This window comes from Condylura cristata, unplaced genomic scaffold, assembly GCF_000260355.1.
Source record: "Condylura cristata isolate star-nosed mole 26May11 unplaced genomic scaffold, ConCri1.0 scaffold00020, whole genome shotgun sequence".
In the NCBI taxonomy this organism is placed as follows: Eukaryota; Metazoa; Chordata; class Mammalia; order Eulipotyphla; family Talpidae; genus Condylura; species Condylura cristata.
This window is the reverse complement of record NW_004567121.1, coordinates 26,861,383-26,872,437: the sequence shown is the minus strand read 5'-3', so window position 1 is coordinate 26,872,437 and position 11,055 is coordinate 26,861,383. Positions and strand designations below refer to the sequence as shown.

The 11,055-nt window shown below is 64.7% G+C and overlaps 1 protein-coding gene across 1 annotated transcript in view; it reads left to right on the top strand.

Moving 5' to 3' along the window:
- CAD (carbamoyl-phosphate synthetase 2, aspartate transcarbamylase, and dihydroorotase) overlaps nucleotides 1-9,049 on the top strand; it is a 21,663-nt gene extending 12,614 nt beyond the window's left edge. Inside the window, exons 20-44 of the mRNA XM_004686362.2 lie at nucleotides 157-381; nucleotides 463-645; nucleotides 815-1,033; nucleotides 1,278-1,445; nucleotides 1,917-2,099; nucleotides 2,189-2,293; nucleotides 2,725-2,964; nucleotides 3,143-3,224; nucleotides 3,503-3,669; nucleotides 3,772-3,936; nucleotides 4,068-4,199; nucleotides 4,375-4,576; nucleotides 4,808-4,998; nucleotides 5,084-5,224; nucleotides 5,324-5,425; nucleotides 5,725-5,821; nucleotides 6,409-6,453; nucleotides 6,556-6,725; nucleotides 6,827-6,901; nucleotides 7,331-7,543; nucleotides 7,715-7,840; nucleotides 7,987-8,142; nucleotides 8,219-8,320; nucleotides 8,490-8,584; nucleotides 8,661-9,049. Coding sequence (XP_004686419.1) covers nucleotides 157-381; nucleotides 463-645; nucleotides 815-1,033; nucleotides 1,278-1,445; nucleotides 1,917-2,099; nucleotides 2,189-2,293; nucleotides 2,725-2,964; nucleotides 3,143-3,224; nucleotides 3,503-3,669; nucleotides 3,772-3,936; nucleotides 4,068-4,199; nucleotides 4,375-4,576; nucleotides 4,808-4,998; nucleotides 5,084-5,224; nucleotides 5,324-5,425; nucleotides 5,725-5,821; nucleotides 6,409-6,453; nucleotides 6,556-6,725; nucleotides 6,827-6,901; nucleotides 7,331-7,543; nucleotides 7,715-7,840; nucleotides 7,987-8,142; nucleotides 8,219-8,320; nucleotides 8,490-8,584; nucleotides 8,661-8,763 — 3,687 coding nt within the window. The 3' untranslated portion in view covers nucleotides 8,764-9,049. The remainder of the gene's footprint in view (nucleotides 1-156; nucleotides 382-462; nucleotides 646-814; nucleotides 1,034-1,277; nucleotides 1,446-1,916; nucleotides 2,100-2,188; nucleotides 2,294-2,724; nucleotides 2,965-3,142; nucleotides 3,225-3,502; nucleotides 3,670-3,771; nucleotides 3,937-4,067; nucleotides 4,200-4,374; nucleotides 4,577-4,807; nucleotides 4,999-5,083; nucleotides 5,225-5,323; nucleotides 5,426-5,724; nucleotides 5,822-6,408; nucleotides 6,454-6,555; nucleotides 6,726-6,826; nucleotides 6,902-7,330; nucleotides 7,544-7,714; nucleotides 7,841-7,986; nucleotides 8,143-8,218; nucleotides 8,321-8,489; nucleotides 8,585-8,660) is intronic.
- Nucleotides 9,050-11,055: the final 2,006 nt, after the last annotated feature.

Genomic DNA, 11,055 nt, shown 5'->3' with positions numbered 1-11,055 from the left:
GGCGGGGGAAGAGGGGCTGGCTGGCCGGGGTCGGGCGGGGGAAGAGGGGCTGGCTGGCCGGGGTCTTTGGAACCCGCGAGGTTGGCGGTGAGGCGGAGGACGGGCCAGGAGCGCAGGGACTGAGCCTGCCCCGCGTGTTTCTTCCCCTCGGTGTAGGTGGTGATGGACATCTATGAGCTGGAGAACCCTGAGGGTGTGATCCTGTCCATGGGTGGGCAGCTGCCCAACAACATGGCCATGGCTCTGCACCGGCAGCAGTGCCGGGTGCTGGGCACCTCCCCTGAAGCCATCGACTCGGCCGAGAACCGTTTCAAGTTCTCCCGGCTCCTCGACACCATCGGAATCAGCCAGCCGCAGTGGAGGGAGCTCAGTGACCTGGAGGTGGGCTGGGGCCTGGAAGTGGGCTGGAGGCCGGCGCTGTAGGTGGACGTGGCCAACCCGGCTGAGCGCCCCGTGCTTCAGTCTGCTCGCCAGTTCTGCCAGACCGTGGGGTACCCCTGCGTGGTGCGCCCCTCCTACGTGCTGAGCGGCGCGGCTATGAACGTGGCCTACACGGACGGGGACCTGGAGCGCTTCCTGAGCAGTGCGGCCGCCGTCTCCAAGGAGCACCCGGTGGTCATCTCCAAGTTCATCCAGGAAGCCAAGGTGAGCGACTGCGCACAGGTGTCTGGGGCCCTCTCGGGCCTTGCGGACAGTAAGTGCGCAGTGGGCCCGGAGGCTGGTTGCTCTGTGGTGGTGGGAGGAAGGGAGCGTCCCGGGGCAGCACAAGAGAACGGCCCCGGCCTGCAGCTTGTTTCCGTGCACACACCCCCAGGAGATCGACGTGGATGCTGTGGCCTGTGACGGTGTGGTGGTGGCCATTGCCATCTCCGAGCACGTGGAGAATGCAGGTGTGCATTCTGGCGATGCCACGCTGGTGACCCCGCCTCAGGACATAACTGCCAAAACCCTGGAGCGCATCAAAGCCATTGTGCACGCTGTGGGCCAAGAGCTGCAGGTCACCGGACCCTTCAACCTGCAGCTCATTGCCAAGGTAGCGAGAGGCGGTCAGGGAGGACTGAGGGCCACAGCGTCAGGAGCCGCATCAGGGTGGGCGGGAGCCCGGGAGGGGTTGCCACCGGGCCTGCCGTGCTGTCGGGGTTCTGACTGTGGTCTCCCTGAGCCCTCCCCTGGGCTGGCACCCCCCAGAATGGCGAGTGGGGGGTGTCAGGGCCAGTAGAGTGTCAGCGCGCCGGCGCCTGAAGGCCTGATCTGATCGCTCGCTCTCTGCGCCCCAGGACGACCAGCTGAAAGTCATCGAGTGCAACGTGCGTGTTTCTCGCTCGTTCCCCTTCGTCTCCAAGACCCTGGGTGTGGACCTGGTCGCTCTGGCCACACAGGTCATCATGGGGGAAGAAGTGGAAGCTGTGGGGCTCATGACTGGTTCTGGAGTCGTGGGGGTAAAGGTGAGCGGGACTGAACCCGGGGCGGTGATCAGAAGCGGGGGCGAGGGCCCCTCCGCTGTACCTGAGGGCTGAGGCAGCATTGCCCCAGGCGCTTGCACGCCAGCAGCAGGAGGCACAAGGGAGCTCCAAACCCAGCTGCGTTACCGAACAGTCTTGTCACCAAGCTACGTGACAGATAAACGGAACCCTCGAGGAGCTCACAGCCCGCATAGAGGGGTGACCTGGAAACGTGGGGGGAAGGGTGGTCTCAGGTGCGCCGTGGAGGCGGGCGGGCGGGATGCTGTGGCATTGCTGGCTGAGGAAGTACCCCGGGGCCCAGGGGAGCCTAGCGGAAGCCGAGGGAGAGCGGCTGGCTGGGGGGTTCTGCACAGGGCAGAAAGCGGCCGGGAAGGCTGGCCCTGCCCTTCAGATAAGACGGGGCGGGGGGCCCTCAAGCCTTGTCCTTGTCCCCTCCTGTCCCTGCTGCCGCAGGTGCCCCAGTTCTCCTTCTCCCGCTTGGCGGGTGCCGACGTGGTGCTGGGAGTGGAGATGACCAGTACCGGGGAGGTGGCCGGCTTTGGGGAGAGCCGCTGCGAGGCCTACCTCAAGGCCATGCTGAGCACAGGCTTTAAGATCCCCAAGAAGAACATCCTGCTGACCATTGGCAGCTACAAGGTACAGACTAGACTCAGGGAGGCCGGTGGGGGGCCCTGGCCTGGCGGGCGGCGCGCAGACAGAACCCGCCCTCTCCCTGCTTGCTGCAGAACAAGAGCGAGCTGCTGCCGACCGTGCGGCTGCTGGAGAGCCTGGGCTACAGCCTGTACGCCAGTCTGGGCACCGCCGACTTCTACACTGAGCACGGCGTCAAGGTAGGGCCCCCCGCCCCCCGCCCTTCCTGCAGGGGTATGGAGACGTTGCCCCCAAGGTCCTCTCCTGTTCCTGCCGGTGTGTTTATCCATGTAGAGCTAGTAGAATGTAGAAAAGAAAAAGCAAAAAAGTCCTGCAGTCGCTCGCACGGTTACCTGGTGTATTTGCTTCCAGGAACTCACCTTCTTATGCAGGTGCGTGGCTCCTACCACAGAGGCCGTTGGTAACCCGCATCTCGTTACCACAGAGTCCGTCTCTTCCCTGTCAGGAAATACACTTTGCCACTAGCCAGTAGAGGCAACCCCGGACTCCGCCTGTGGGTCCTCGCACCCACTCCCCAAAACCCCACACACACACACACACACGGCTCCTGGGCCAGTCCTCCCTCCCTCGGCAGGCTCAGGCTGACCCTGACCTGGTCTCCGTGCCGCAGGTCACAGCCGTGGACTGGCACTTCGAGGAGGCGGTGGATGGCGAATGCCCGCCACAGCGCAGCATCCTGGAGCAGCTGGCGGAGAATCACTTCGAGCTGGTGATCAACCTGTCGATGCGTGGGGCTGGGGGCCGGCGTCTCTCCTCCTTTGTCACCAAGGGCTACCGCACCCGGCGGCTGGCCGCTGACTTCTCCGTGCCCCTCATCATCGATATCAAGTGCACCAAACTGTTTGTGGAGGTAACAGACCCCGGTGCTGGGAGGCACACAGCCAGCCAGTGTTGATGCAGGAGAGAAAAGCAAGGGCGTCCCGGGGCCGGGAGTCTCAGTATGAGACAGCGTAGCGGGGGAGGGCCCCGTGATGGGAGACCCAGTGTCCACCTCCAGCTGCCAGGCTGATGGTGGTGTCCACCTGCAGGCCCTTGGCCAGATCGGGCCGGCCCCTCCTATGAAGGTGCACGTTGACTGCATGACTTCCCGAAAGCTCGTGCGGCTGCCTGGTAAGTTCACCTGGGGGCGCGCCAGGTTTCTGGATGCTGGCGGCAGCTGGCACAGAGGCCCCGGCGCAGTGAAAGGTGGACTCGGCCCTGGGCTGCAGAGCGGGGACCAGCCCTGTCGCTCTTGGGCGCTTCCGTTCCTCGACCGGCTCCTGACGCCCTCGACTCCGGGTCCTCTCCGCCTCGTGCTTCTCTCGGTTGCTAACTTTCCTGCCGTTTCCGCTCACCTTGACGCCCTTTGAGTCACTGAATCCCGTGTTGCCACCTCCATGTCCTCCCAGGATTGATCGATGTGCATGTGCACCTGCGGGAACCAGGTGGGACACACAAGGAGGACTTTGCCTCGGGCACTGCTGCTGCCCTGGCGGGGGGCGTTACCATGGTGTGTGCCATGCCTAATACCCGTCCCCCCATCATTGATGCCCCTGCTCTGGCCCTGGCCCAGAAGGTGAGCCCCTGGTCCCTGTCTCCCGTCCCCAGGGGCCTCTGCCTGCAGGTGCCAGCCTGGCACGGGGGCCAACGGGCCTTACCTCATATGCCTCCTTTCCAGCTGGCAGAGGCCGGTGCCCGCTGTGACTTTGCCTTATTCCTGGGAGCCTCGTCAGAGAACGCAGGGACCCTGGGTGCCGTGGCTGGGTCTGCTGCGGGGCTGAAGCTCTACCTCAATGACACCTTCTCTGAATTGCGTCTGGACAATGTGGCCCAGTGGATGGAGGTGGGAGCGCGTGGGGAAGGAGCAGCCGCTCTTCGCGTGAGGGCCGGCACGGTGGGCTGACTGGGAGGACTCGCGCTCTCTGGGACGACTGTGGGCTCTGCCCACGCCCTGAAAACGCCCTCTGCCCCCAGCACTTCGAGACTTGGCCGTCGCACCTGCCCATTGTGGCGCACGCGGAGCGCCAGAGCGTCGCCGCTGTCCTCATGGTGGCTCAGCTGACCCAGCGCTCGGTGCACATCTGTCACGTGGCGCGGAAGGAGGAGGTGCGGACACCGGGGGGGGGGGGGCGTCCCTGCAACAGCCGGAGGCCGGCTGGTCCTGCGGGCAGGCGCGTGGGAGGGGACGGCTGGGGCCAGCCCAGGGTCGCTCGGGGAGCTGGGCTGTGTGGACTCGCAGGCCTGGGCCTCGGGGGCTCAGGCGTCTCCCTGCTCTCTCCAGATCCTGCTCATTAAGGCTGCAAAGGCACAGGGGCTGCCGGTGACCTGTGAGGTGGCCCCCCACCACCTGTTTCTGAGCCGCGATGACCTGGAGCGCCTGGGGCCCGGCAAGGGGGAGGTCCGGCCCGAGCTCGGCTCGCGCCAGGACGTGGAGGCCCTGTGGGAGAACATGGCTGTCATCGACTGCTTTGCGTCAGACCACGGTGAGGAGGCCCCACCGGGGCAGCGGCCTGCCCTGCCCGGTGGCGGGCGCTCGACGGCCGCCCGTGGGGAGAGTGACCGAAGCAGGCCCGCTGTAGCCCAGGGACGTGATCCCAGGAGCTGGCAGCCGCCCCTTTCTCCATTTTCCAGTTCCCAGAAAAAATGAGCTTGGGGTTGGCGTCCTGGGGCACGTGGGCGGCGGCTTGGCCATGAGGGTCCTGCTCTCCCCCCAGCGCCCCACACCCTGGAGGAGAAGTGTGGGCCCAGGCCGCCCCCCGGCTTCCCGGGGCTGGAGACCATGCTGCCCCTGCTGCTGACGGCCGTGAGCGAGGGCCGCCTCAGCCTGGACGACCTGCTGCAGCGGCTGCACCACAGCCCCCGGCGCATCTTCCACCTGCCCGCACAGGAGGACACCTATGTGGAGGTGCGCGGCTGAGGGCCAGCAGGTGGGGGCCTCCCCAACTGGGTCCGAGCGGAGCCTCCCCCAGCGTGACCTGTTCACCCGGCAGGTGGACCTGGAACACGAGTGGACAATCCCCAGCCACATGCCTTTTTCCAAAGCACGCTGGACGCCCTTCGAAGGGCAGAAGGTGAAGGGCACTGTCCGCCGTGTGGTCCTGCGAGGAGAGGTGGCCTATATTGACGGGCAGGTACGTATGTGGCCCTGGCTGGCCTCTGTGTGCTCCAGCTGCCCTGCTCACAGTGGGCGTGGCTCCCAGTTCACCGCCCTGCCTGGCCTCTGTCTGCAGGTTCTGGTGCCCCCTGGCTATGGACAGGACGTGCGCAAGTGGCCTCAAGGAACTGTTCCCCAGCTCACACCTTCAGCCCCTGCTGCCAGCGAGATGACCACGGTACCCACGCTGCTGCTGGGGGGCAGGCCCAGGGGCAGGAGACCCGGCACTGGACGCTTGAGATCCCACCACCTGCCCTTATGTTCCCCCCAAAACTAGCCAGTGACCGGCCAACCCAGAGCTGCCTGTGGGCCTTGCCCTGGGGCTAGAGCGTCTCTGAGGGGCTGTGAGCCGCACGGCACAACGGTGGAGCTGACAGAGTGGAATCCCTGTGGGCAGTGAGAGTCTGGCTCTTTAAGGGATGTACTTTGAAGAGAACTTGGGTCACTTACTTTTCAAAACCCATGTTTTCTCTCCAGACTCCCGAAAGGCCCCGCCGGGGTGTCCCAGGGCTCCCTGATGGCCGTTTCCACCTGCCACCCCGAATCCATCGAGCCTCTGATCCAGGCCTCCCAGGTAAGAGCAGGTCCTTGAAGCGGAGGGTGTGGGGGGCCACCTGGACTTGCAAGAGCGCGGACGGGCTCCGCTCCCCTCAGCGTCCCAGGTGTCCCAGCTCGGGCCCGGGCGCTCATCCAGGCCCTCCTCCAGCACCCACCTCTGTCCACCCACCCTGTGCGTCCGCCTGCCCCTCCTAGTCCTCCGCAGCACGCCCGTTTTGCCCTGGCCAGGCAGCCCAGCGCCCCACAGCCCACACTCACAGGCCTTTTTCTGTCGTGGGCAGCTGTGTTCCTCCGCTCAGGAGCTGGGATCCCACGGGGCAGCAGAGCGCGGGGTAAATCCAGGTTGCTGCTTGCTGTGAGCCTGGCCATCCCCGGGCCTAGGATCCCTCTGCCAACTGGGAGGACCCGGGAGGGCACCACTACCCACACAACAGCCCCTGTGGGAAATCACGGCTGCCCTCCCCTCCCCTAACTGCTGTGACTTCTGTCGTGTGGGTTGGCTTAACACGTATGCTGCGGTCCAGAGTTTGGGGAAGTGGAGCCTCTTTGCAGACCTCAGCAACTTTCCAGGCTCACTTACATCTCTTCTGTTGCCGTTTATAGCTGAGGAGCCTAAGGAAAAGTCCTCTCGGAAGGCGGCTGAGCCAGGTAAGAGACCCCCACGGGTATGCTGGGGACCTTTACGTCACGGCCTGGCCCGGGTGGGAGGAACCCTCTGACCCACCTCTTCTGCCCCGCCCCTCACTGCAGAGCTGATGGGAACCCCTGACGGCACCTGCTACCCTCAACCACCGGTGCCTAGACAGGCGTCACCCCAGAACCTGGGGGCCCCTGGCCTGCTGCACCCCCAGACCTCACCCCTGCTGCACTCACTAGTGGGCCAACATATCCTGTCCGTCCAGCAGTTCACCAAGGATCAGGTGCCTGGGGCAGGGAGGGCGGAGTCGCCCGAGCTTAGAGGATGAGACCGTGGGCTCGAGCGCAGGCCACGGCCTTTCCCGCTGACCGGGCGCTTTCCCAGATGTCTCACCTGTTCAACGTGGCGCACACGCTGCGGATGATGGTTCAGAAGGAGCGGAGCCTCGACATCCTCAAGGTCAGGGTCAGGGCTCTGGGCGGAGGGCCGGGGCTCTCTCCAGCCCCGTGTCCCCATCAGCAGGGCTGTGCAGCCGTCCGCGGGCCCCCCTCCCCGGCACGGGACCCCTCTGCGTCCCAACCCTGTGTCGTAAGGAGCGGGCTCCTCCGCCCCTCCAGCCATTGTGCAGCTGAGCGTCGGCCCTGGCGAGCGGGGCCGTTCCTTCCTCCGAGTCGCCTGTCTCCTTCAGACACATGGGGTGACACTGGAGGCAGAGCCTCGATCTTGGAGTGACACTCCCAGTGGGCCAGCCCTGCTCCCCAGGTTAAGGGGGGGTTGGGGCAAGGGTTCTCTGGACACCTTTCTGTGTACACTGGGGAGGCCATCTGTAGCCTGTGTGTCCCCCAAATGAACACACCCACGTACACGCTGACCTTGCCCTCTGCCCAGGGGAAGGTCATGGCCTCCATGTTCTACGAGGTGAGCACGCGGACCAGCAGCTCCTTTGCAGCGGCCATGGCCCGGCTGGGGGGCGCTGTGCTCAGCTTCTCGGAAGCCACGTCCTCCGTCCAGAAGGGCGAGTCCCTGGCTGACTCCGTGCAGACCATGAGCTGCTACGTCGACGTCGTGGTGCTCCGGCACCCCCAGCCCGGAGCTGTGGAGGTGAGGCCGGGTTGTTGGGCCGGACCGGCACAGGGAGGTCCCTTGGGCTCGCACTTCTGTGGCTGCAAGCGTCAGGGTGGGCCCGACGGGCGAGGGGCCCGGAAGAGCTAGGCGGAGGCGGGAGGCCGGGGAGGTGGCAGCGACGCTCCTTCCTTGTTGCCGTGTGCCCAGCTGGCTGCCAAGCACTGCCGGAGGCCGGTGATCAACGCGGGGGACGGGGTCGGCGAGCACCCCACCCAGGCCCTGCTGGACATCTTCACCATCCGGGAGGAGCTCGGGACCGTCAATGGCATGACGGTGAGGAGGTGCCAGGCTTGGGGGCCTGCCCAGGAAGGCCTGGAGGAGGGGGGCAGAGGAAGTCATTTCTCCGCCCCAAGGCGTGCTGCCCCAGGGAGCCTGGGTTCGCGGCAGGCTGCTCAGTGTGGGTGCTGGCTGCTCCCCAGATCACAATGGTGGGGGACCTGAAGCATGGCCGCACGGTGCACTCCCTGGCCTGCCTGCTCACCCAGTACCGCGTCAGCCTGCGCTACGTGGCGCCGCCCAGCCTGCGGATGCCGCCCAACGTGTGGGACTTCGTGGCGGCCCGCGGCACCAAGCAGGTGAGGCCCTGGGAGGCGGGGCCGGCCGGGCGCGTGAGCCCCGCCCTGCATGCCCAGCCCTCCGCCTGCCCCCCAGGAGGAATTCGAGAGCATCGAGGAGGCGCTGCCCGACACGGACGTGCTCTACATGACTCGGATTCAGAAGGAGCGCTTCGGCTCCGCCCAGGAGTACGAGGCGGTGAGCGCCGGGTCCCGGTCGGGCGGGCGGGCGCGGGGGCTGCGGCGGCTCTGAGGCCGGGCAGGGCGTCTGGCCCCTGGGTTGGAGGCGGGAGGCCGCGGGGGAGCCCAGGCTGGTGGCCGCGGAGCCTCCCCTCTGGCGCGCCGCTGACGGGCCGTCCACCTCGCAGTGCTTTGGCCAGTTCATCCTCACGCCCCACATCATGACCCGCGCCAAGAAGAAGATGGTGGTGATGCACCCCATGCCCCGCGTCAACGAGATCAGGTAGTGGCGCCTGCGGCTGCGGGGGGGCCTGGCGCTGGCCGCCCTGTGCCCCGCGCTCACCCTGTCCTTCCTGCAGCGTGGAGGTGGACTCGGACCCCCGAGCGGCCTACTTCCGCCAGGCTGAGAACGGCATGTACATACGCATGGCCCTGCTGGCCACGGTGCTGGGCCGCTTCTAGGACCCGGAAGCTGGTCGTCGCTTTCTGGGCAAGGAATCAGTGCCCCCCACGGGGGCAGCACACGTCGTGGGCACCCTGCCTGGATGCCCCGGGGTACACTCAGTAGGGACGCCGGGGCGACCCGGTGTCACACACTCACCTGCACACACGCGCGGACCGGACCCCGGGCCCCGGACGAGACAGGAGCTCTCCGGCGCGGGAGTGGCACTCCGATACCGCCCTGTCACCCTTCCCTGTCACTGCACCCGGCTCTGTACAGTCAGTTTTTTACTTAATAAACAGCCAAGCTGCCTCTAGTTCCTACTCTGGTGCACGTGCTGTGGCTTCATCATGCGTCAGTAAGTGCGTAACGGCAGCACTTTATTCTGAATAACAAGAACAGGTTCCAGGACGAGAGCAGCCTCCCTGGGCCTGCACCTTCTCCCTCAGGGCTCGCCGGGGTCCCGGCCGGACCTGTGGCCTCTTCCCCACACAGGTGCCCGCGTGGCCCTGATGAGCCACGTGAAAGAAGGCTGAGAGCCAGACCCAGGAGCAACGCCTGCACTAGACCTTCCCTCTCCTCCCGGTAGACCGGAAAGGCTGGCACTCCAGCTGCCGCCATTGGCAGAGGCCCCGCCCCTCGCTGGGAGCCCCCCCCACTCCCCCCCACCCTTCCCGACGGCGTGGGCCGTTCCCTGCCCTGGCTTCCGTAGCTTTTGAGAAACTCCTGGGCCCGTAGCCTTCAGCTTAGCCAGCAGCTACAGCAGGAGCACAGGGTGAGGTGACTTCCACCTCAGTGGGGCCTCGGGGCACGGGGCAAGGCCTCAGGTGCCCAGGTTGGCTCGCGCCAGTGTCCTGCAGGGAGACCGCCCTTCTTGCTGAGAGCTGTTCGCATGTGACGCACAGGAGGAGGAGGAAGAATCTGTATTTCAGATCTTAGTGCGAGCAGGAGCTTTCTGCATGCTCATGTCATCTTAAGACAATTGTTTCACAGATGCAGAAACTCAGGAGTGTTCCTGGAGGCTCCCTCAACTCACCACCTGACTCCAAACCCATCTTTCTGTTCAGAAGGAAAGCATTTTGGGCTCTAGAAACAACCAAGAGCAGTGCGAGAGACAAGCACAAAGTCTAAATCACCAGGGAGCAAGCGTGTGGGGCCAGTCTAGGAAAGAGGCCGAGCACCCACTGTGGAGTCAAAGGCCTCGTGAGCTGGGATCTGAGCCAGACCACGGAGCGGCAGGGCAGGCAGGTGGCCGGGAGGAGGGTGAGGACCCTCACTCCGGCACAGCTTGAGCACAGCAGTGGTTGGCTGGGTCTGGCATGTGCACGAGGCAGGCATGACCCTGGCCTTGGCAAGGGATTCCTGCTGTGTTGGGGGTGGGAGTTGACAGGCCAGACCAAGAAGTATGAGCCAGATGCCTGCAAATAGGAGCTCGTAGCACAGACACTGGAGGGTGGGGCGCCTGTGAGGTGTCGGAAGCTGAGACCGCCGCCTTGCCGCCAGAGGTGAGGCTTCCCAGGGGCCCCGAGGCCCTGACTGACAGCTCTCCCTGGGGTGCCGGGAGGACCTCACTGGTGTATCTTTTCTAGGGCTTCAGTTAGCCTCAGGCTACTCGCAGGTCAGAGATGATTTCCCAAGTAGCTGGGAATCCGTGGCACACAGGTCCCCACAGAACTGGGGGAGCGCTCGAGTAGGAGCAGCACGCGAGTGGCTGCCAAGCGAACACACGCCCTACTCAGTTGCTAGGCGGTGGGAGGTGTTCCTGCCCTCATCTTCCCTTGGCTCTCCTCACCGTAAGCAGCTCTAAGTTGAATAAGTGTCTTCCCCTACAACCAGCGGTGATACTACACTGGAAAATAAAAAGCTACCGGCAAGAAGCCAAAACTGTCCTTTAAACAAAATACCCTGTCTGGGCCTGTTCCACGGTGACCGCAGGACAAGTTCGTAGGCTCCGTGTGGTTGTCATTGCCTAGTGTCCTGCCCCCCAGGATAGTTGAGATTTAGTTTTTTCAAGCTGGCATAGCTTTGTTTATGTGCCAAGCACTACTTACTGTAGCACTTTCCAAATATTAACATTCTCCTTAGACTTTTTTTGAAAGGTCCCTTTGAGTGCGTCCCCTCTGAAAAGTGGTCTGACCTAACCTGCTTGCTGATTATCACTGCACAACATTGCAACTCCTCACTGCTTACCCTCCTCGAGAAGGAAATCCTCTTAAGATAGGTAACCCTCGGGCCCTCCCTGGTGGCGCAGCGGGTTAAAGCACAGCACTGAGAATCTAAAGCCACTTCCGCATGAGTTCGATTCCCGCCTG